This window comes from Cervus elaphus, chromosome 27 (genome assembly GCF_910594005.1).
Source record: "Cervus elaphus chromosome 27, mCerEla1.1, whole genome shotgun sequence".
In the NCBI taxonomy this organism is placed as follows: Eukaryota; Metazoa; Chordata; class Mammalia; order Artiodactyla; family Cervidae; genus Cervus; species Cervus elaphus.
Genome location: NC_057841.1, coordinates 58,492,670 through 58,518,904, shown reverse-complemented (window position 1 = coordinate 58,518,904; position 26,235 = coordinate 58,492,670). Strand labels below are relative to the sequence as shown.

The following is a 26,235-nucleotide window of genomic DNA, read 5'->3' as shown; positions in this document are numbered from 1 at the left end:
TGGTGACTGACAACTGGAAAGTTCCATCTGAGAGTCATGACTTCTCACTCAGCATCTCACACACTGTAAATCCTCAATGAAGTGAAAGTTGCTCAGTCATGTCCGACTCTTTGCGACCCCTTGGACTATACAGCCCATGGAATTCTCCAGGCCAGAATACTGGAGTGGGTAGCCTATCCCTTCTCCAGCGATTCTTCCCGACCCGGGGATCGAACAGGGGTCTCCTGCGTTGCAGGTGGATTCTTTACCAACTGAGCTACCAGGAAGCCCAAATCTTCAACAGATGTTTCCTAAACACCACTAAGTATTTAATAGGTGAAGTACTTCCCTTCTGAAAAAACTGGCTAGAGGCATGCTGCAGCTGGGGTTTTAGAAGGACAACTGAAAACAGGGTTTCTGCAAGTAAAAATAACATGCCCGTTGAGGTGTATTATAAATGATGGCTAAGAGATACTTCTCTTATTACACGACTCATCCACTTACTAATTTGTGACCTTGAGCAACTTATCTATGACTCAGCTTCCTCATCTGTAAAATGGGAACAATAATAGTACCTGATATGATTATCATGAAGACTGAATTACTTACTACATGTAAAGTACTTAGAAGTGTTCCTGGCATATAAAAAGTACTTTCTGTAGTAAGTACACACTAATAGCTACCATAATTATCATCATCATCACCATTTGCATCTCTGAATATATGCCACAGAAACATTACAGCATACTAACACATATATATGGAATTTAGAAAGACGGTAATGATAACCCTATATGCAAAACAGAAAAAGAGACACAGATGTACAGAACAGACTTTTTGGACTCTGTGGGAGAAGGTGAGGGTGGGATGTTTTGAGAGAACAGCATTGAAACATGTATATTATCTATAGTGAAACAGATCACCAGCCCAGGTTGGATGCATGAGACAAGTGCTCGGGCCTGGTGCACTGGGAAGACCCAGAGGAATCGGGTGGAGAGGGAGGTGGGAGGGGGGATCGGGATGGGGAATACATGTAACTCCATGGCTGATTCATGTCAATGTATGACAAAACCCACTACAATATTGTAAAGTAATTAGCCTCCAACTAATAAAAATAAATGAAAAAAAAAAAAAAAAGAAAGGATAAAAAAGGTGCAGTTATTTTGCTATTTTCCTAGGGCAAAGAAGTGCTAATAACGTGTTAATAAATAAGGGAAATGAGTTTCCCAAATATTATAAACTTGTTTGTTTCTTAAACACTTATGATTTTCAGATATAATCTGATAACAGCAAATTATCTCAGTTTCAGCTTCAAGTTAGGACAACTTTGGTTTGAAACTCTTCTCTATTATCATTTCAAACAGTCGGAAAGTTTAATGTTCTTTCTGTTAGACAGTGAAATGGAATACTTCTGGAAGCTTTAGAGATTTTTTTTTCATCAAGAACTTTAACACTAAAAGACAGTTGCCTGCTGGGGCATTTTCAGGAGTAGGGACACAGACTGAAATGGTTTTACAAGGATTTCTACTCACGTGAGTATAGGACAGACATCTATATTATAAAGGGTAACCTATAAAATTGTAACGGATTTAAGAATTTTACTGGAAGTTAGGATAGAAGCTTTGCTACATCCTGTTATTGTTAATACCATCGAAATAAACACAAACCACAGATTTGGAGTTTTTTTTTAAAATGAGCTCATGGACTGTTCTCAAGTAGACAGTGTTCACTTTCTTAACCGGATTTTAAGTGTCCATTTAGGGTGCACAGAGCTGATTCAGCTTTTCACCTGAAGAGCAGAATCAATCAGTCTGTCTACATAGTAACAAAGTTTAAGAAAAGGTAAACTATGTCTGAAAATACAGACTTTTAACTCTTCTGTCTGGATTTTTTTTTTCCCATTCAGTTCAAAAGTTTAAACACTTTACTCTGAATTGTTTTGTGTCTTATCTATGTTATAGCTTTAATGCTGTCCCAATGACTTTTTAATTTGAATTACTCTAATACATACATCGAATTTAAAGGAATACACACTCATTGTAAAAAAGAAACCCAGAGTACAGAAAAACAGACAGGTAAGAAAGCTATCCTTGGGGCTTCCCTGGTGGTCCAGTGGTTAAGAATCCGCCTGCTGGTGCAGGGAACGTGGGTTCAAGCCCTGCTCCAGAAACTAAGACCCCGCGCGTCTCGGGGCGACTAAGCTCGTGTGCCACAGCTGCCGAAACCTGGGTGCCTGGCGTCCACGCTCCACAGCCAGAGAAGCCACCGCAGAGAAACCAGAGCACCACGACTGGAGAGGCGCCTCTGCTCGCTGCAACGAGCGAGCCCAAGAGCAGCGGCGGGGACCCAGCGCAGCCAGACATAAACAGACTCGCCGATGAACAAAAAAGCAAAGCTATCTTTTACCACAGCCCCTCCACCACCCCAGGTAACCACGAGAAAAACTTGGGGTGTCTCTTTTCCAACTTTTTCCCTCCTCTTCACTTGTTTACATGCAAGTACATGCCTGAATATCAATCTTTACATGTAGTTTTCTTCTTTTAAAATGATTTTACATACTTTTCTGAAACTCTGCTAGTTTCTCTTTAAATTTATCTTTTGCTGACATCTTTCCATCCACAGCAGAAATGGACTGCCCTCAAGCTTTTTAATGCCTGTATGGTAGGCTGCTAGGCCAGCATATTTCAATGGAAGAAACTGTTGGTAAGTAAGAATGATATGTAGAGGACACAAGTGAAGAAAAGTGTTCTAATATAAAGTACATTTTCTATGTAATAGCATACTAAGAGGCCAGCTGAGAGATAATCAGTTAAATCCAGGAAAACATACAAAATACTTTAAATTTCAATGTCTAGACTACAAAGACTTAAGTGAATTATCCATTTACAATAAATTAGAGAAATTTATACCCAGTGCTATTCAAAGTTAGTTTCCTCCCTACCCTACTGCTGTCTTTGTAATGCCCACTAAGAAGCCCAAGCAGTTGAGCCATTAACTATACTGCTCGGGTCTATGAGGAGCATTTCTTCATTCTTGACTCTAAATACACAATGGAAAAGAATACGCACTATAATTTCTGCAAAGGGATCATTGATTCATTGGTCAGAGATTTGCAATCATGGTTAATACATTTCATTCAGTGACAGCCAATTTTGCATATGGAAATACAGAGTCAGAAGGATTTCTCTGCCTGATAAACATGTACTCATCCTTCTGTTTTTCTCTTTTTCTTTTTGTATTTTTCATTTTATTTCTATTTTTTTACTTAAATTTTTTAAATTGGAGTGTAGCTGATATGCAGCACTGTGTGAGCTTCAGGCGTGCAGAGAAGTGAGTCAGTTACACACACACACCTCCCCACCCTCTCAGATTCTCTCCTCACTGGGCCATCGCCGCCGAGACATCACCCGCTCTCCTCTCAGCTCCTGTGCCCGACAGACAGGCCCCGCTGCGCCTTCCTCCCATCACAGCGCCTGGGAGCGGCTCTGTGTCCCGGAGGCCGTCTCTGGGATTGACCACCCTGGGCGCGGGGACAGCACCCGACTGACAGGCTGGGGCTGGGCTGCCCACAGCGGCCCCGCCCAGGACAGCGCGCAGAGATGGAAATGAGTGCGGCTTTACTCAAGGAACAGAAAGAAGACTTACGTGCCCTGAGCATAGTGAACTGAGACTGGGACTTGAGGCACACAGGTCTGACACATATAATAGGATATCATCTATAACATGGGCCCTAATGACAGGCAGATTTGCCACCAGGTAATATGTATCATGGGCTTCCCCTGAGGCTCAGCAGGTAAAGAAGCCACCTGCAATGCGGGAGACCTGGGTTCCATCCCTGGGCTAGGAAGATCCCCTGGAGAAGGGAAAGGCTACCCACTCCAGTATTCTGACCTGGAGAATTCCATGGACTGTATAGTCCACGGGGTTGCAAACAGTCAGACATGACTGAGCGACTTTCACTTTCACTTTTCATTACGTATCATGGTGCTTTGGGTAACACCAAACATCTAGGACTCTTCAAGGTGGCCCCCTTCTGGGACCAACAGCATTGTAATTCAAGGAGAGCCAAGAATCCCTAGAAAAGTGAAGGGTCCTTTAGAGTAAGTGGAATAAATCTCAGGATTGATACTGAGCCTCAGAAAAACTCATCCCAGGTCTTCCTGAGATCTACCTTACCCTCTCCCCAAATACTGGATCCTAGGAAAGGTTATGACTTCAGGATACAGAGAGTGCAAAAAATTCTATTAGAGTTTTAAGAAAGAAGAAGTAAGTTTCACATTTTGGTGCAACAAAATGTTCCACTAAATCCGAGGTTCTTCACCAAGTAGGGTCTGCAAATGCCTTGGGGACTTCATGCTCCTACTAGGAAGTTTGTGAGATCAAAACTACTTTTATAAAACTGAGGCATCAGTGAGCTTTTCGCTGTATTGAACTGGCACTGATGGTACACAGTGATGGGTAAACTGCGCATTCTTTGGCCCGAATCAAGGCAGTGGGACCAGATTCTACTAGTCGTCACAATACCCTTCACTGCCATGGTAGTAAATAAAACAACAAAGTGTTTTCATTTAAGAATATCCTTAATGAAGCTGTAAAAATGATTAATTTTATTTAAATTTTGACCCTTGAGTACATGTTGCTTGACTATTTAGTGTGACAGAATGGGAAGTATATATAAAATATTTCTAACATCGACTGAAATATGACTGGTGTCTCAAGGGAAAATAGTTGGAAGACTGAGGTGTCAGCTAAACTAGCTGTTTTTTTCAATTTCACTGAAAGTATCACTGAGAGAGAAACTATAATTATTTGGACTTGGGTATTTGCCAGACGTTTTCTGGAAAATGAACTGTTTTTTGTCCTGTCCAGGAAAACAACAGCCAGAATTTGTTGTCAATGATAAAATTCAAGCTTTCAAGTAAAAATTAGAGTTTTGCAAAATGGTATCTGGCTTTCCAATACTGACTTTTTTTTTAAAAAATGAGATCAGCAGTGATAATAGCAAAAATGAGTTTTTGATATTGTGGATTGTAATGTGACAGTATATGGAGAATTTACAAATAATTCAGTAACCAAGATCTTCCAAAGACAAGTGCATAATGTTATAATGTCATGCATGGTGAAAGACCCACTCAAAAAAACCACTCAAAGACCCATCCAATGTATTGAAGGTAACAGTATGAAAAATTTGTTAAAATTACAGATTCCTCATTGCAGCTAATCTTTAAAAAATGACCACCTGTTGAGTTTTGATGAACTACTAAAAAATATGCAAAATTATTTTAAAAGGCTATTGAAATATGACTCTCTTTTTAAACTAAGTATCTATTTGAGGCCAGATTTTCACTATAAACTTTAAATAAAATAATATATAGCAACAGATTAAAGACATGTGTGGCTATAAAAATCCACCTGCCTCATATTAGGCCAGACATTAGAGAAATCTGCCAAAATGTTAAGCAATGCTTCATCTGTCAGGTTTTATGTTTGTTTGTTTGTTTTGGCAAGTAGTTATTTTTCATAAAAGTAAGTTTTTACATCAACATGAATTGAGCTATTACTAAATACACCAATAAGTATTTTTTAAATATCCAAGTTTTAATTTCTAATATATTAGAACGCCATAGATACAACTTTCATAAAAAATTCTTTGGGATCTTCAATTTTGAAGGGGTTCTGAGACCAAAAGTTTGAGAACCACTACACTCAAGACTGAAAAAACACTTGGCAATCTTAAAGTTCTAACTGGGGGAGACAGAGGGAGGGTAACAAAACAGCGGGGATGAAGAGCAGCCGACAGCAGCTTCACAGGGCGTGCGAGCTGACAGAGTGGACGGAGCGCAGACTCCTTCCCGGAGGAGGAGAGACAAGAGTCTGGGCAGCGGAGGGGGGCTGCGGAGCGGAGACGGGTTTCAAATGAGAGACAAGAGTGCGTGTGTTCAGACCGAGGAAGAGATGTCGAGGACAAAAGAGAGAGGATGGGGAAGGAAGGATGCAGCCAGGGGGAGGCCTGGGCCTGGACCACAGCGACAGCCATCTCGTCCTCTGCTGAGATGCCGGACTCGGTGCCACGTGACGCATGAGCGGCGGGCGCACATCCGCCCGCGCAGGGTACACAGCAGGTGTGGATCCTTTCAGCCGAGCTGGCCTGCACTTTGACCCGATCGTCGGCTCAGGAAAGGGCTGACTACACACTACTGATACTGTGGAGAGAGATAACCAGGGAGACCGACCGTATAGCACAGGCAACTCCACCCAGTGCTCGGTGGGGACGTAAAGGGGGAGAAAATCCAGAAAAGAGGGGACACGTGTATATACGTGTGGGCTTCCCAGGTGGCACTCGCGGTAACGTACCCATCTGCCAATGCAGGAGACGCGGATTCACCCCGGGGTGGGGAAGATCCCCTGGAGGACGGCACGGCAACCCACTCCAGTATTCTTGCCCACAGAATCCCAAGGAGAGAGGAACTTGGTGGGCTACAGTTCACAGGGTCGCAAAGAGTTGGACACGACTGAGGCAACTTAGCACTCACACATGAATTGTGTAACTGATACAATATTGTAAAGCAACTATATTCCAATACTTTTTTTTTAAAGCATGCTCTTCAGTTTGTCCCTTTGTCAAATGAAGGCTAGAAATAGGTAATTTATAATGTGAAGTCCACTGCAGAGTCCAAATTCTACAAGTTGTATTTCTATAAAAATAATGCAACAAGGTCATCGTTTAAGTGAAATAACTGGTGCCATTTATTATGACAAAATTAAGGACAAAACACATGAAGTAGCATAGCTGGTATCATTATTCAACTACAGTTATTGAGGGCCTATATTGAGAGTTCAAATTTTCTAAACTAAAAATTGGGACAGAGTTCAAAAGGGACTCCTTTTGAATCTGTGAAATTATTTAGTAAGTCTTTAAAAGGAACAAAAATTCTCAGTCTTAGTTATACATTAAATAAATTTCCTTCACTTAAAAGAATAAAAATGCATGGAATAGGATCTATGTGGGAATTCTGGGGTATATTATGGTTTTTGGCCAGATGAAGCCCTCTATTACTTGCTATGGACACAATAAAAGAAATAGATGCAAAAATCCCTTTCTTCAAGCTACTCACAATGTGCAAAAACAATTCATCAAAAAAAATCCCTAATAGTTTGTTATGAATTGTATCACTACTAGCTCTCAAGAACATAATTGCCTTAATTTAAAAGCTATATTTTAATTCGATTACATTTTTGTATTTTATCTTCCTTTCTAACTGAGCTTTGCTAGTCAGTAGCTTATAAAGGCTTAAATTTTTTCTGAGATTAGTAAATAATATCTTTTGCACAGCAGAAATTAACACAACAATTTTTAAAAAAGGATACTTTTGCAAAATGAATAACAAACCCTTAAATTATCCACGTCACACTTGTGTGCTCAACTGCTTTTCTCTTAGTTGAGTAACATCTGTGCATTCCTACACTCCCATATTCATGCTACTGCATCAAAGAAAGCAGAGTAAAATTCAATGGTGACCAAAGGGAGTCAGGCATGGCATAGCCCATGCTGACTCGTCTGCTATAGTAGAGTCTTCACAGGGATATTCAAGCCAAGTAACACAGCACTGGTATGACTTCTAAGGGAAACTCATGCATGCCTGTGTGCTCAGTCACTTTCAGTCGTGTCTGACTCTGCAACCCCATGGACTGCAGCCCTCCAGGCCCCTCTGTCCATGGCATTATCCCAGCAAGGATACTGGGTTGGGTTGCCATCTCCTCCTTCAGGGGATCTTTCCGACCCAGGGATCGAACCTGCATTTCCTGTGGCTCTTGCATTGGCAGGTGGATTCTTCACTTGAGCCACCTGGGAAGCCCCCTGAGGAAACCTCAGTAACGTTTATCCTCCCAAGACTCAAAAAAGTTACTTCTCCTTTCTTAGTGTCTAGGGTATTTTTAACTGAGGATGCTGCATTATTGATGGTCTAGGTAATTAACTGTAAATTACTCAGAACGCTCTGTACTTCTGTCTCCAACAATAATCATCTAGAGTGCTGGATGATGCCTTTTGGAAGATCATCTAGGAAACTGAAGCAGGTAAAGCAAAGTCCAATGAAAATACGAGGGAATGTAGAGGAGTTCATTTCTTAAATGTTACCTTACTGTAATTCCTACTTTGCTTATTAATAATATGAATATGAAGTTAATTCAGTGTTGTAACAGTCTTGTTGTTGCTAATATATCCATGTTGTAGAAAGATCATATTTAATATCCATATAATAAAAGTTTTATTTGTTACAGTGATGAAAAATCTGGTAATAGAACTTCTTTGAATAACTATGTTTTCAAGGATGTGTATGATACAGTTTCTCAAGGGCACTGAAATCTTAGTAATTTTCTTGTATTATTAATGGATATCATTGTATTATTAACAATATCCCTGGAGCTAAAATGTGAATTATTAGGAAATATTTAAATCTATGACTATGAAGTTTACACAGAAGTCAAAATTGTAATTTTTAAAATATGGAACCATAAATGATTCAAAATTGCCAAAGCAATCTGGAGGGAAAAGAACAAAGCTGGAGGCATAACCCTTTCAGACTTCATGCCATACTACGAAACTATAGTAATCAGAACAGCATGGTATTGGACAAAAACAGACACACAGATCAATGGGACAGAATGGAGAGCCCAGAAATAAACCCACACATGTAGGATTAAGCAATCTGTGACAAAGCAAGTAAGACTATACAGTGGAGAAAAGACAGCCTCTTCAACAAGTGGTACTGGGAAAGCTGGGCAGCTACATGTAAATGAATGAAATCAGAACACTTCCTCACACCACAAACAAAAATAAACTCAAAATGATTTAAAGAGCTGATTATAAAACATGACACTAATCCACTTCTAGAAAAAAAGATAGGTAAAATATTCTCTGGCATAAAATGGAACAGTATTTTCTGAGATTAGTCACTCAAGGTCAAGAAATAAAAAGCAAAAATAAACAAATGGAACATAATTAAACTTTAAAAGATTCTGCACTGCAAAGGAAACTATTAACAAAATGAGAAGACAACCTACAGAATGGGAGAAAATAATATGAATGAAAAGGGGTTAATATCTGAAATATACAAACAGCTCATGTAACTCAAAATCAAAAAGGGAAACAACCCAGTTAAAAAATGGGCAGAAGACCTAAACAATTTTCCAAAGAAGATATACAGATGGCCAACAGTACAAATCAAAACCACAGTGAGGTATTACCTCACAATGGTCAGAATGGCTGTCATAAAATAATAAATCATATCTACAAAGAATAAATGCTGGGGAGAGTGTGGAGAAAAGGAGCCCTCCTACACTGTTGGTGGGACTGCAAACTGGTACAGCCACTATGGAAAACAGTATGGAGGTTCCTTAAAAATCTAAAAATAAAGCTACTGCATAATCCTGCAATTCTACTCCTAGGCAAAAATCTGGAAAAACAAAAACTTACACATGCATCCCAATGTTCATATCTGTACTAATTATAAAAGCCAAGACATGCAAACAACCCAAGTGCCCACCAACAGAAGACTGCCATAAGAAGAAATAGTGTGCATGCACACGTTTATATACAATGGAATATTACTCAGCCACAAAAACGATGACACAGTGACATTTGCAGCAACTTGGATGGACCTTGAGGATATGCACTTGGTGAAGCAAGTCAGACAAGAAGGACAAATGTCACTTACACGTGGAATCTTAAAAATAATACCAATGAATTTGTATATAAAACAGAAACAGATTCACAGACATAGAAAACAAACTTATGGTTACCAAAGCAGGGAGGGAGGGAGGGAGAGACAAATTAAGAGTGTGGAATTAACAGATACAAAACAGTATACATAAAAATAGATAAGCAACAAGGATTTACTGTATAGTACCAGGAAATACATGCAATACCTTGTAATAGTATAGCACTGCAAAATACAGTATAGTATATACATGCAATACCTTGTAATAATCTAAAATGAAATGTAATCCAAAAAAAACACAACCTTGTTACACACCTAAAATTAATACGGTATTATAAGTCAGCTATATTTCAATTTTAAAAAGTTATTTTTGTATCTTTTAGAAAAATATCTACATATACATAAATTACTCTAGGTAGGTCTAGGATATTTCAATTAATATAATTTTCAGAAAATAATCACAGTAAGTATTATGTGTAAAATGATCATCTTTGTTTCTATGACTTCTGAAATGAAATTATAAATGTGTTAAATTTCACATACACATCTACTTAAATACACACACACACACACACCCCTACACACACACACACACACCTATACACACACACACACGCACACACACACATACACAGAAAGGACTTAATAGGTGGCTCAGTGGTAAAGAATCCACCTGCAATGGGAGGAGACACAGGAGACCCGGTTTTGATCCCCAGGTCAGGAAGATCTCCAGGAGGAGGAAATCCGCTCCAGTATTCTTATCTGGAAAATTCCATGGATAGAGGAGCTTGAAAGAGTCAAACACAACTTGGCGATTGAGCACACACACAGGGACTTGCCTGGAGAATCCCATGGACAGAGGAGCCTGGTGGGCTACAGTCTGTGGGGTCGCAGAGTTGGACACGACCGAAGCGACTGAGCACACCCGGAAGGGACCCTAAACAACAGACATCGGCATGACCCCAACTGGACCATAGCCTTCCTGAGACGCGCATGGGCAAGGCTCCGCAGTGCGCCCTGCAGGCAAGGCACTGGCAGGGAACTTGGGGAAGTCAGTGCTGAAGGAGGCCAGACACCGTGGTCCTGAAAGGCAGCTCTCTGATGGCTTAGCTTCATCTAGGGATATAAACTAGACTATGCAGAGGGGTAAACGGACCATGCTTTTTTAAAGCTAGCGTCTAAGTGTTCCGGTTTTGTCTAATGGAGCTTTAGATAAAAGTCGACTACCGAACAGTCTGAGGTGCAAAGTCTCTGCCGGCCCTCTGTGCTACTGTCTAAGGGTGTGTCTTTCAAAACTAACGGTGCGTCACTGCAGGAATGAAGGGGCTGAAGGGATGTCTTCAGACATTTCCTTGAAAATTCTGAGTTTACTCCACATGTAAACAAAAAGCATTCTAGGAGCCAAGTTCTTACATCACTGAACGTGCCACCAAGGACAATGAGTCAGGTTTTGTTTTCCTGACAGAGGATTATCAGAGCACTTGCTTCTGAACTTCGGTGTGCATGAGAACCATCAGGCTTCAGGATGGTTGGAGGCAGTGGGTCTCAGGCAGAGCCTCAAAATCAGGTAATTCTCCTGAAGATCATCCAGGAGCTGCACGGAAGAGCTCATTCCTCCTCCGAGGACCGAGCAGAGAGTGAGCATTTATTACTTGTGTTGTGTCTTCAGTTCTCTCAGCTAACAGGCACGGAATGTATTTTAATACTGACTTGTGCGAGCTCTTTCCCAACACATTCTTGAGAGTTCCAAAATCCCTAAAACAATTGGGTCTACGAACCACAAGTGGCTGCCCTTGGATACCTGTGGATGCTCTAACTCTTAGTAAAATGTTTCATGACAGTTGGCGCTCTGTTTTCATGGGCCCCGCACCCACAGATTCAACCACCATGGGTGGAAACTCTTCTGAGGACTCTCAACTCCATGTGGATCTCAGTCCTGCAGTGTGTTCCTCTTGAGCACCTGCTCTATTTCTATCAACTGAAGCCTGTGACTTAGGCATTGATGGTTGGCCCCTCTTTATGCACATGATGCTAGGAAATTGAGATACAAACCTACAGCTCAACAATTTGGGTTTCCCTGGTGGCTCAGACGTTAAAGAATCTGCCTGTAATGTGGGAGACCTGGATTCAACCCCTGGGTCAGGAAGATCCCCTGGAGAAGGGAAAGGCTACTCACTCCAGTATTCTTGCCTGGAGAATCCCATGGACAGAGGAGTCTGGCGGGCTATACTCCATGGGATCGCAAAGAGTCAGACACGACTGACTGATTAACACATTCACTTTCAACTCCGGCAAATTATACATTAATACAATGTTATAACCTCATGTTTTAATATTAACACATGATTTTGGGTCAGTGACAGGAAAAATTCTATTAAATTTTACTGGGCATGTGTTCTAATCCATTTCTGTTTTCAAGCAGAAGATATTACAAGAAGTTTTAATAACTAATGGAAAATTATATGAACTAAATTAGAAAAAAAATCAAACTTTCTGTATCAATCCTACTTTCTTTCACTAGATATACAATTTGTAGCTTAAACTTGTTTGAGTATATATGTCACAGGACAAAAATTTAATTAAAACATAGTCCAGTGGATGGAGTCACTATTCATTAAATTATGTATTAAGTCATACAGTCATTAATAAACCTGAATAAATAAATGAATAAACAAGCAAATCTGAATAAACTGACTATTGGTATATAGCAACATACAATACAGAGGTCAGCCTAAGCTTAAGCCCAAGACTTTCAAGACAGCAACCCAATGGAAGTTTTATATGCAATCTAAAAACCACCTGCCAAGTTACTAACAATGAAGAAAATATTAGAGAAATTACGACAGTCAAGTTTTAAAATTCTAAACTGAAAACTCAACAGCCAGATGCATATCAGAATCAAAACCTACTGGTCAAGGTTAAAAAACAAAACTGAAGAACAGGAAAACCAATCTTAGGATCATTTCACATTTGATGATGCTAATCCATCTTGGTACTCAGAAAAGAGTATATATGTATAACCCAAATGGGAGTACTTTTGATTTAAAAACAGTCAATGACTTCAGGATACCAGATTGGTTCTTGATGGAATTAATACAACTTTAGATATGAAAAGCATCTTTATAACACTGACTAAAAATTATTTAATATTTTGGGAAATAAATCAATTTTTTTACCTATATGAAAATAATAATAATGCCATCCTGTACTTTTTAGGCATATAAAATCCTCTCAAATAAATATTAACAAATTTCTTACACACATTTTGGGTTTTTGCATTATTGTTTGGCTAGAAAAAACACTCCCCCAGGAAATTAATATTCTCTGAATACCAAAATCACAAGCACTCTGATAGGTGCTTTGACAAATATCATCTCACTAAAATACATACATATATATATATATATATACATACACTAAATGAAATTTATAACTTTTTATGATCTACCAACTGGAACAACTAAATATTGGTAATGTAGCAACATTATAGAGGTTAGCCTAAGCTAAAATACATAGCATCTTTGGGCTTCCCAGGTGGCTCAGTGGTGAAGAATCTACTTTCCAATGTAGAAGACCCAGGTTCAATCCCTGGGTGGGAAGATCTCCTGGGGAAGGAAATGGCAACCCACTCCAGTATTTTCGCCTGGGAAAAACCCCATGGACAGAGGAGCCAGGTGGATTACAGGCTCTGAGGTCGCAAAGAGTCTGACATGGCTTAGTGACTAAGCATGTACGCATTGCATCTTTAAGAAAGGGTAAAAGAAAAGAAAGAGGAAAAAAGCCAACAAAACAAGAATACAAGAATACAACGTCACATAAAGACCTTAAAAACAAATTTCACCTGACTGAACCACAGATATTCACATCATCGACTTTAACTAGAGTTTCATATTTAGTGAAAGGAATTTACTTGTAAGTAGAGGGCATCTAAGTGCTGTAAGGAACCTAGTACAATGGTACAAACATGGCAGATATTCAATAAAATAATTTTTACTTCTGTTCCTATGTTAACATGTTTGTTGTTGTTCATTTATCGATCGAATACAAATCAGCCTAAGTAGGTGGCATGGTGTCAACCTGTAAGGAGGTCCCGTCTAAACTTAGTATTCTCTGAAGTCCTCCATGATTTATTACCTGTTCTAACTAACAGTTTTAGTACAAGTTACAACCTTATCTTGTTACTCATCTTCCTGTGTTTATGCATTGACCCTTTGGGGCTTATATCTTCACAACTCTAATGAATTTAACATAATAAGAGGTAGTCAATTATTTCAATTTATAACTATTTGTTACAAATCCTATGTTTCACATGTTGTTGAGTCACAAAAGTCATGTCTGACTCTTTTTGAGACCACATGGACTGTAGCCCGCCAGGCTCCTCTGTCCATGGGATTCTCCAGGCAAGAACACTGGAGTGGGTTGCCACTGCCTTCTCCAGGGGATCTTCCCGACTCAGGGACCTTCATCTCCTGCATTGGCAGGTGGATTCTTTCCTGCTGAGCCACCAGGGAAGCCCCATGTTTCATATACACCCTGCTGTATAAAATAAATAACCAACAAGGACCTACTGTATTAAAAAATGGGGGGGGGGGCAAGAGAATGTTACAAATAAGATGAGACTGGCCATGTGTTGATAATTCTTGAAGCTAACTGATGAGTTCATGGGGATTTATTACATTACTCCTTCCACTTTAGTGTATGTTTGAAATTTTCCAAAATGAAAACAATTTTTAAAAAATCCTGTTTCATAACATTATGCCTTATCACCTATATTCTGGCAAGAGTTTGCTTAAACTCTGCTGACTCTCCAATGCTTGCAGAATAATGACCAAATTCCTTCATACAGAATTCAAAGCCCTATCCTGCAGCATGTTGCGCGAATTCCACCCTCAACCTACATTCCGGTCACTACCACACAGCCTTCACCAAATTCTCTCTTACGCGTTTGTGCCTCCAAACATTTGTTGGTATGATCCTTTCTGTAATTCTAGATGACACACACCAATTTATTCTGCAAAGCTCACCCCATCAACTCTTTGGTGAAGTTTTTCCAAAACCTGCCACTACTCCTTCCAACACCACCCTAAGCCCCTGCAGAGGACAAATCCTTTTCTTTGCTTGGCAGCCACTTTTTAAAAAAATTATTTATTTTAATTGGAGGATAATTACTTTGCGATACTGTGATGGTTTCTGCCATACATCAGTATGAACTGGCCGTAGGCTTGCATGTGCCCCCTCCATTATGAACCCCCACCCCCCTCCCTCCCCACCAAATCCCTCCCAGTTGTCAGAGGGCACGGGCTTTGGGTGCCCCACTTCATACATCAAACTTGCACTGGTTATCCATTTTACATATGGTCACGTATATATTTCAATGCCATTCTCTCAAATCATCCCACCCTCTCCTTCTCCCACTGAATCCAAAAGTCTGTTCTTTATATCTGTGTCTCTGCTGGCAGCTATTTTTATTAAAATATTTTTCTCCATCACTAAAAGGAAATTGGGGCTTCCCTGATAGTTCAGTTGGTAAAGAATCTGCCTGCAATGCAGGAGACCCCGGTTCAATTCCTGGGTCAGGAAGATGCCCTGGAGAAGGGATAGGCTACCCACTCCAGTATTCTTGGGCTTCCATTGTGGCTCAGCTGGTAAAGTATCCGCCTGCAACGCGGGAGACCTGGGTTTGATCCCTGGGTTGGGAAGATCTCCTGGAGAAGGGAAAGGCTACCCACTCTAGTATTCTGGCCTGGAGAATTCCATGGACTGTATAGTCCATGTGGTTGCAAAAAGTCGGACAAAGAGTGACTTTCACTTCCACGAGGAAATTGACAGTCTCTCTTCTCCTTTGTGAAACTTCCTAAGACTCCCTTGTGATTATTGTTCTTACTCGGCTTCTTCATTGTGAACTTTGTAAGAGTCCCAGGTCCAGACTTAAGCACTGCGTTTGCTGCCCAACCCTGCCCCTGGGGGGTGACCCTCCCCAGCACACGACCCGGCGCCCGGGCGTCTTTACCTTTTAACTACCTGCCCTTCTAGAACCTGTGCTCCTGGGGACAACACCTCACTCAGCACTGTACTCCCAGGGCCTAGTTAGCGCCTGATACACAGCCGTGTTCAATAAATGGTATCAAATTCATAAAATACAATTGCTTTTGGCCAAATCAGAAAAAAAAAAAAAAAACAACAACATTCAGCTTATATATGTTTCTTTAGCATTCAGGCAGAAACTTTCCTCTCCAGTGATTAAACAACTGCAAACAAACGTGGACTGGCAGAAATTAAAGGGACTTAAGCAACTGAGGATGCCGGAGGAGACAGATTTTCGGCAAGGGAAGATATAGGCCCTTTAAACGCTGAATGATTTGCTAGCCTTAGATCCAGGAGGCTTATTTTCACAGTAGACACTGGTGTTACAAGGAACGCTTTGCTAACCTTCAGTAAGATGATTCCTGATAAAACTGCTTCCTTGCTTCCACTAAGTGACAGATAAATGTCCATTTTTTGTTTAGACATTTCCTTAGAGAACAGTTGACTGGGAACCTAACAGCTACACGTATTTTTAACATCAATTAATTATACAAAAAAGATTTAATATATATAATTTTCAATAAAAAGAACAAACCAGAATTAAATGTGGCATGATGTTACAAAATTACTCTATTCTAACATGCCTAATCTATATCACAAAAAAATACGCATCTGCACAACATGCATATTAGATAAATTTTTTCCATGTGTTCATGATTTAACCCCTGGGTGGCATATATCAGAAACAGCAAAATGAAGAGACTAGGATATAAAATTTATTGTAAATATGAGGGAAGATATGGGAGGATGCAGAGTACAATTAATTCAGCAAACATTTGTTGAAATGCTAGGAAATATAAAAGGCATAACGATGCACTATGTAATGCCACTGCAAATTCAAGGCTTTCCAGGGCAGTACACTCACTGAACTGAACAAACGTTCAGTAAGGATATCACTGCGCTTATCTTAAAAAGAAAAATGTTACGTAACTATGCCTAACTAGTTGTTCTGTTTTCTATAAAAACAACTGCTAAAACAACTTCAACAGACATGAACACTGTTTCTACTGAACACATGGAGGTAAAAAAATTTTTTAACAAAAGTGTATCTCAAGCTATAAACATTTTGAGAACCAAAAACTACTTTAAAAGAAAAATAAACATGTGACTACATTTTGACATTTAGAAAAAAAATCTTCATTTCCTAACAATAAATGCTCTACACATACAAGGAGCTTCCCAGCTGGTGCTAGTGGTAAAGAACCTGCCTGCCAGCGCAGGAAACATAAGAGATGTGGGTTCCATCCCTGGGTCGGGAAGACCCCCTGGACGAGGGCATGGCAACCCACTCCAGTATCCCTGCCTGGAGAATCCCACGGACGGAGGAGCCTGGTGGGCTATGGGCCACAGGGTTACGAACAGTCAGACATGACTGAAGTGACAGCGCGCGTGCACACACGCACAAATGATTAGAATTACATGTCACCTACGCAACCTTGTTTATAAAAGTGTTAGCTGCTCTTGTTCTCATAGGGAAATCACCTATGCTTAGTAGAAGAATATGCAAATACTGGCTTTTATATTAAAAATAAAAATATACTACGAAAAAGGTGGCATAAAGATTTCTATTGTTGAAAAGTGTATCTTCTCCCTCAAGCTTCCTAACTCTTCTTTTTGTAATATACAAACTAATTCTGGTGATGGGTATGAGAGCAGACATATTTAATAGATGCTATCGTTTACTCCTTTTTTTCAGTTTTGAGAAAACCTCTTCACAACCCAGTTTCAAGTAGTGGTTCTATTATAGTTGTGTTTACTTAGTATAAACCGATTAAATTGTTTTAGAAAGTAAGCAGATATTAATTCATAACAGAGTTTCTAATTGGCTACAATCACTAACTCATCCTGCTCAAAACACAGTTTTAAATTATTTGTTACTAAAACTTTTTTTACTTTGCATGCTATAGAAGGCTTCTTTACCTGCAGATGGCTGGAAAACATTCCTGAAGACCTTTCTTTTTAACTAAAGATCCTTCGAGGCAGTACATAATGATGTCCATAACCTTTACAGAAAAGATACAAATTTAAAATTAGTTTCAAATACGTAATTTTCCATAATTTAAATTATTAACTTAGGCCTCATTTGCATGAAAATTCTCATTATTTTATTTTCATATTTACTTTAAAATTATAGTATACTTACTTTATACAATAGGCTATCCTTTCTCTTATCTGTGAAAACCATTTTTTAAAGAGAGCACACAGTAAAATAAAGAAACCAGACTTCTTTACTTGAAAGGCATTTCATGTTTTTATATATAGGATAGGTAGCTTTTATTTAAGCAAACTCTATATGTTCTATTTATAATGAAAGATACCAAAGAGATTATAACCTTTGAAAATTACTCTAAAACAGACCAATTTCATGTGAATGGTAAATGAACATAACAATTATTTTGATTCTTGAGGAAATTTAAATAAAGTCTTCAGAAATTATACAAAAGTTCATTCACTTTAGTTACCTTTCTTTCTTTTAGAGGTGTTGGAAATAAAGACGCTGATTTATATTACTACACTAGAATACTTAATTTAGGCTATGGATGCATCATATAAAACAGAATATTCTTAGGACTTCCCTGGTGGTCCAGTGGTTAGGACTCCATGCTCCCAATGCAGGGGGCCCGGATTGCATCCATGGTCAGGAACCAGATCCCACATGCTATGACTAAAGAACCCATGTGCTGTAACTAAGAGCTGGTGCAATTAAATAAATATTTAAAAGGAAAAAACAACAACAACAGAATATTCTTACCTCTACAAGAAGATCCACGACATCTGTGGGCATCTTTTCAATAAGAATTTCAATGACTCTCAGAATTTCCCCTTTCGCTCGGGCAAGAGTGGTAGTGTGCATATTCTGCTGAGACTGGGTGTTTGCGGCGAGAGCAGTGTGTCTGTGCACCTAGAAAACATTTCCAGGCTGTAGATAAGGTCGCTGACTCACAGACTTTACATTTCTAGCTGCTGGGTTATTTTTCACTTACTAATACAACAGAAAGAAAAGTCAACAAGAACAAACGTCTTGCGGGTGGGTCAGAAGACACTTTTAATTGCAGAAGAAAGTACTTAGTACAATAAATACATGTATTTCCTAATGGAATTTTAGTTCCTGCGTATTACATGAGACTTTAACTGATCGTGACATTTTTAAAAAGAGACAAACTGAAGTTCTGCGAATTTTGTGTATCTGGCATCGAGGTGGGTAGCAATTAGGGGACTGTTATTGCTGTTTGGTCGCCAAGTCCCGCCAGACTCCTTTTGCAACCCCACGAGCTGGGCCTGCCAGGCTCCTCTGTCCCTGGGAGTTCCCAGGCCAGAGTACTGGAGTGGGTTGCCAACTCCTTATCCAGGGATCATCCGAACCCAGGGATGGAACTTGTGTCTCCTGCATTGGCAGGTGAATTCTTTATCAATGAGGAAATGGCAACCCACTCCAGTATTCTTGCTGGGAAAATCCCAGGGACCGAGGAGCCTGGAAGGCTACAGTCCCTGGGGTCGCAAAAGAGTCAGACACGACTGAGTAACTGAGCGTACATGCTCCCGACTAACACTCCCTCAGTCTGGATGCCATTTCCACACTATGAAAGTATCACAACATTGCTAATCAGCTAGACGCCAATATAAAGTAAAACGTTTAAAAAAATAAGAAGACTCATATGTAAATGGTGAAAATTAAGTTCAAAAACACAATTAACATAGAATACTTGCTTATTGTCTTTAAAGAGGCAGTTTAAGGTCTGGTGTTTATAGGACTTGTATCTGGGTTGGACTGACGTAAGGCTTATTTAGTATAGTCAATATTATCTCTGCATATTCCACTGATATGAAACACTGGCTTAAAAAAATCCCAGGTCTAATAAATCTGTTCATGTATACATATATATACTTTATAAAAATATATACTATTCATAAAATATAGACATATATATTTTAAATACAGTGGACTCTCACTGTAACACTATGCACTATTAGAAAACAAAGCCCCTCAGTCTGCGAATCCATTTAGACGTGAATTCAGAGTCCCACTGCCTCATAGAAACTCAATCTGCTCTTAGGCCCTACCTTCCTCCCTTCTAGCTATATTCACATCAGAAATTTTTGCTGCACGCCTATTAAGGATGGCTCTGGGGCAGACATAGGCCCAATAGGTTGTAGGTTATCAGGGCAGGCTCAGAGGTATTTATTTAGCATTTTAAAAATTCATCATAGCTACAGGAAAAAGAACTCAGGCAGAGGCCATGCCCCGCGGACACCAAGTCTGCACATTACTCATGCTGAAAAGGAAGAAACCTTTAAAAGAAAATTTAGGAGCTTATCTCCCTTGCCTTCTCTCCTACTACTAAGACCTACAGGAAAGACTCTATAATTGGTTCATTGTTCTTTACTAGTTTTTCAGTTAGATGTAGCCAATTAGTTAGAACACTAAGAATGTGGGAATCAATTGGCGTTCAAGTCTTTATCTGTGACATGCCATAGGAAAAACAATTAGCAAGTTTATGACTTACATTTTTGTTTACAGTTGGAGAGCCAGTGTTAAATAAGTTCAGTTTTGATTACAGGTAGATACCATGGATACCTTTAATAGATTTTTAATTTGAACCAGCCTGCTATATTTCAGATTGAGAAATTGCTGGCAAATATTTACAAGTGAATTAACTTTGAGAAGAGAAATGAATGCAAAAGCCCCAGTAACGAACGCACTGCCATGGAGTTCAGCAGTGGGCACACAGGTGCATGTGTCCTCATCCCAGTGTGAAATTATTAACTCGCTCTGTTCTAGAACAAACTGGAAGGATTATCTATGCACACGGAACCTCGGCTGACAAGGTTCCTCTCAATGAGGAGCCGGCGCCTACTGAGGAGCTGCTCGCACCTCTTTGGCGATGGTGGTGATGAACGCAGGGGGCCTGGCCGTGGCGATGAGGGAGAGGGCGTGCCGGGCCGAGCGGGCGGAGTCGGCGGCAGGGCTCAGAGGCAGCCCCGTTGTGATGCTAAACAGGGATCAGAAAAAAAGGGAAAGAGAAAAGAAGCATTAGAAATATAGACTGAAAAGATTAGACACAGCTTATAATGTCAGTTCAAGGTCAATGGGAGCACTCAAACAGTTAGAATATAATGGACTTGCAACAATGAGCGGTGATTAGAAGTCAGGGTGTTCTGGCATCAAATACAAAATCGAATAATTAACCGTGAAGATTGAAAACAGTATGTGCATCTGTCCAAAATGTTAAAGACGCCTTGTTAACAAATTATCAGGAACTAGCTCTGCATACATATCACTGAGCTCGGAGTCAGGGAAGAAAGAATGTTGCGAAGGGCATTTTCATTTTTTTTTTTTTTCTTGAAAAAGTTAAAGGTAATATAAGGCCAAGTTAAAAGGCTGTATTTAAGGCATATATCTGAGAGGAAGCGAAACTCACTCTTGTCCATTAAATTATCAGAAGAACTGAAAATGACAAAATTATTTTTTAGTTTGTATTAATATATCCTCAGTTGTGCCAGTTTACCCCACACTCAACATTCTCAGAATTAAGTTACTAATTAGCATGTTCTGCCAACAGTTATTCAGTATTGTTGCAAAAAATTGTGTTGACAGACACTTATTCTCTCTCTATAAAGAACATACACATAGCATTATACACGTACACATGGATATAGTCCAGGCTATATACAAGAATATGTACATGATGAAATAAATCTATCTCCTTATAGGATAGTAGTGCTATATATTCCTTTGCCACTCCTAAAGCATAAAAAATAATATTTTTCTATTTGGAAGCTTCCATTATACTTTATATAGACTACTGTGGAAAGTATTAAGACTTTTCATTAAAACGTGGTACGTGATCCACACATCAACTATACATAGGGTGTATTTTGTTACTCATTAAGAGATCTGTTAACAGCTTCTCTCTCTCTGGCTAAATAACATTGATATTTAAATATCTGTATGAAATTATATTAAGATCTGTCCTGCTCCAATCAAATAAGTTTTTGTGCTTCATGTGTCAACTGACTTACCTTTACTAAAAATTTGTAAGAAGTTTATAAGTATCTCTGTAATTAATCTATGAATCATTATATTAACTTCTAGTTGAAAATAAAGAGGCATCACTATTAACTTCTAGTTGAAAATAAAGAGGCATCACTTAGGCATTCCCATCACTGTTACAAGAAAGTAAATTGATTATAGAAAATTCTGCGCATTTTGTTGCAACTGCTACACTGCTTTAATCTTTGACTGGTACTGTACATGTTTTACTTTTCCCAAACTGCGGGCAGACACAGAGGAGAAACTCAGAGCAGAGGACGATGGAGAGCTGTCCTTTGACGTTCACCACAAAAAAGACAGATGTGAGCTGAGAACCAAACACCTACTGAAGAATAACCAGAGGGGACCCGCTGGGGGGCGCATCTCCCCCAAGGACGACCCTGAGGCCCTCGGGATCCCAGGGGGCTGGACAGAGAGAGCGGCTCCGCAGGGAGGCAGTTTCTCTTCTGGACTGAGCTTTGCTATTGAGAATTCAGGAAAAGAAATGTTCACCACGTGAACAGTGTCGGGCTAGACTGCTTGCAAAATTATTGTAAAGTTCAGATCACGATTAGGCTGTTTTAAAAACTTCAAACTCCAAACTGATTTCAGATACTCTAGGATGTTTCATCAATGTGGATGAATGGGTGTTGATGACAATGAAATGCAAAGTGGTGTGTTAACTGACTAATTCTAAACAAACCTAAATCTGCTTTCCTGAAGTGAATAAAATCACAGGGTGTTGAGGTTGAAAAGACCCCCTAGCAGTCAGCCAGGGAGCAGGGGTGTCTGTTTCCAGGGGGGCCCGGCCCCGCTGGGGACACACGCAAGGAGGAGGAAGAACTGGACGAGGACCGAAGGTGGAGGCGGGGCTGCCCTGTCCTCCCTCAGGTCCTTCTGCATCTGCCCAGCACATCCCTGTAAGCCTGTGATACCAGCAATTTACACGGCAGAAATCAGGTCCAGGGAAGTTCAGTGAGGACTCGAGGTAACAGAGTACCGTCTTTTAGAATGGCCAATCGCTGGAGAAAACAGATGGGGAGTGGCTGGACGACACTGCGCTTAACCGGGTGAATGGACTGGTAACATGGCTAAACTCACAGCTTTGGATAACTGGCTAGACTGCATCCCTGAGAGAGGTTTCTAGTGGTATATTATAAGACATGGACCTTCGCTCTGCTTTATTCTGTATCAACAGCAGTCTGAATGAAGATAGGGGGTGCACGGTTACCCACTGCCGGGCAGATAAAGTTGTGACAGAGAGCGACTGTACTAAACAGCAGAACAATGTCTCTAAAATGGCTGTATTAGAATACTGACTTCACTGGGTTGATGAGAAGAATGAATCAGCTAACAAGATGCAAAAACATCTAGTCCTGCATGTGACATATTACAGTTGCAACAGATGCTTCTTCTCACCAGAGAAATAGAAACAAAGAAAACGAGATCAACCTGCTGGTCACTGGTTTCAAGTGAAAGGCTTAGTCATATACCACCCTTCCTCCTGCTCAGCAAATGACCCTGTGAATTTAGGGAAATTGGCAAACTTCTTACAGGAAGCAAAGTGGTAAAGTATGAGGTTAAGAAGAGAAGCTGTAGGGTAACAGGGAACGAAGCGAACCAAAGACATATCACAGTGCTACCCACTGCCTTCCACGGAGGCTGGACCACCCAACAGTTGGTAGAGACGTCAGTGTGTGCATTTGAGGGATGCCTGTCCTCAGTGCCTGGCAGTCTGAGGCCAGGGCCTCAGGACGGGGACACAGCTATTGCTCTGAGGTCAGGGCTCCTCAGAGTATCCACAGAGCACAAGCGGGTGGGTTGTGAGAGTGATAACAGAAAGGAGTCGCCCAGGCAACAGGGGAAGAAGAGAAGCCTTGTCTCTCCCATCAACAGCCTCTTCGGTGCACCACTGCTACAGTAATCTTCCCAGAGCACCGGCTCCATTTCATGGTTAACCTGCTTAAAAAGCTCAGTGGGTCCAGTGCTTAGAAAAATCTTAAACTCCTCGGTTGGAGATTCCAGACCCTCCATAATCTAGTTTCACTAATTTATCACTCTGTCATCTGCACGCCCATGCTCCCGAGGCCAGACTAATTTCAAAGCTGGTCCCTAAAACTCATTCCTTTTCAATCGCAGTATTTTGCTAATGCTTCTCCACTACCCCCCTTCCCCACTGGCATACTCTCCTCCCTCCGCTCTGTTCAACTCTTGTGGAAGCCCACGTGGTATTCTGCAATTGCTAGAGCACTCAGTGACCGTCTACTGAAACAAAAACAACCAGTGACAAAACCTGTTTATGCTGGGTCCTGAGCGCCGACTCTCATTCTGAATTAGCTTTGTATTGTGAACCAACACACAGACTGGGACCGTGCCTTCTAGTCCTGTGTATCCCCTTGTCCCCCCACCGATGTGCCTAGTGCAGCCCTTGGTCATAGTGGTAGCTCAATAGCTATGCACTAAATGAAGTTACCTGGTAAATTCAGCAGGAAAAAAAAAAAATCACTTAAGCCAGTTATTTGACTGAATTGACCAGGCAATGAAGTCAAAGTAATTGATCTGGTAGTCCCAACAGACAAAGTCTAATTCTGCATGTAGTTATCTTGAAAGTCAAAAGTGGGCTGGGTGTGTTATATATTATAATGTGAGATTCTAACTGAACAAGGAAGGATCATACTATCAGAGGCTTGAAACAAAAGGGGGTGTCTGTCTTATTCTGGAATCTGTACATAAACACAGAACTCCGTCTTTTTGCCTGATCCAGCTCTTCTGGCTGTTATGCAGATCATCTGTTATATAGGTTTATAGGATGGGTCTTGGTTTCAGTCTTTATTCTGAAAAATATGATATGCCACACTCCCTGTTTTACTCAGCATTTCAGAATATATATCCAATATGAAATACCAGAGATGAAAGATATTACAGATAAAAACCATGAATAGAAAAAGAGTCCACTCAGGCCAAGCTCATTTCTTACCTGACTACTCATTAATCCTGTTCTAATCCTTACCCCATGGAGGTAAATGCTTTTTTAAAGTTACATGTAAGACCACTTCAGTTAAATGGCACTTCCTACAACTGTCAGACTTCCCCATCTATCAAATTAAGGAATGCTGTAGGGGAATGTTCCAGGGGGAAAAACACTTTAACTTTCATAGAAAAACCTGCAAATCATAGTCAAGATCGTTATGGACTGAAAGCTTGTATTTCCCTAAAATTCATATGTTGAAGCCTCAGGACTCAAGATGATAGTGTATGGAGCTGCGCCTCTAAGGAGATAATGAGATAAGGCCATGATGGTGGGGCCCTTGTGATGAGATTAGTGCCCTTAGGAGAGACACAAGAGTGATTGCTCTGTCTCTGTGCTTCCAATCTTGGCCACAAAGAAGTCATATTAGGACAAAGCAAGATGGCAGCGCCTAGCAGCCAAGAGAAGGGGCCTCAGAATGAGGTCTCTACAGCATCCTGCTCTGGAATCTCCCAGCCTCCAGGACTGCGAAAACTACGTGTCTGTTGTTTAAGTAACCCAGTCTACCTGCTTTGTTGTGGCAGCCTGAGTGATCAAGACGAGCAGTAGCAGGGCACTGAAAATGCTCCCCTCTAAATCAAAGACTAAAATTACTTCATAAATGCATAATTACATGCCATCTGGGAGTCCCTTCCTACCCCTTCCTGGTAAAATAGGTGTATTAACAACTGTCTTAAATGCAATAACAAATCAGCAACTCCTCTTTGTCATGTGGGACCTGAATCTGATAAGTCACAGGTGGCACTAATTTCCTAAACTCAAAGGTAGTAATTCCTCCAAGAAGTACTTATACTTTAGACACACTTTCTATATGATGTATACATTTACAATGATTAAAATCTATGCCAGCATGATTTAGATAAGTGTGTGTATGTGTCCGTGTGTGAGAGTCACTCAGTCATGTCCAACTCTTTGTGACCCCATGGACTGTAGCCTGCCAGGCTCCTCTGTCCATGGAATTCTCCAGGCAAGAATATTGGGGTGAGTTGCCAATCCCTTCTGCAGGAGATCTTCCCAACCCAGGGATTGAACACAGGTCTCCCGCATTGCAGGCAGATTTAGATAAGCGGTTTCCTCTGATTACAAACTTTCTATTAAAAATAAATGTCATGTGAATAGGAAAAATAATTTAAATATGGAAGCCTAAAGCACCTCAGTGTTTGTATGATGTGTTCTCTACTCTCTGGCCCTCAAATCGAAAAAACATGCTCAAGATTTGAGTTAAGATGTCAGTTCTTTTTTTCCAACTCTATTTCATATCATTCAGAAAGAATCTTTCTAACATAAAGGACTTATCTATGCTATCAAAGCATGTGTGGTTTCCAGTGACTGTATGTTTCTTTCTTAAAGTCTGGCAACTATGAATGTTCCAGAAAAGCAATGGGCTTGGTGGA

At 40.2% G+C, this 26,235-nt stretch overlaps 1 protein-coding gene across 2 annotated transcripts in view; it reads right to left on the bottom strand.

Annotated features, from left to right (window-relative positions):
• Positions 1-26,235, bottom strand: part of WDR7 (WD repeat domain 7) — a 340,950-nt gene that overhangs the window by 70,976 nt on the left and 243,739 nt on the right. For both annotated transcript variants that reach the window (XM_043889509.1, XM_043889510.1), the window contains 3 exons: positions 20,656-20,773; positions 18,535-18,684; positions 17,703-17,785 (listed from right to left, as the gene is read on the bottom strand). In XM_043889509.1, the coding sequence (XP_043745444.1) occupies positions 17,703-17,785; positions 18,535-18,684; positions 20,656-20,773 (351 nt within the window). The remainder of the gene's footprint in view (positions 1-17,702; positions 17,786-18,534; positions 18,685-20,655; positions 20,774-26,235) is intronic.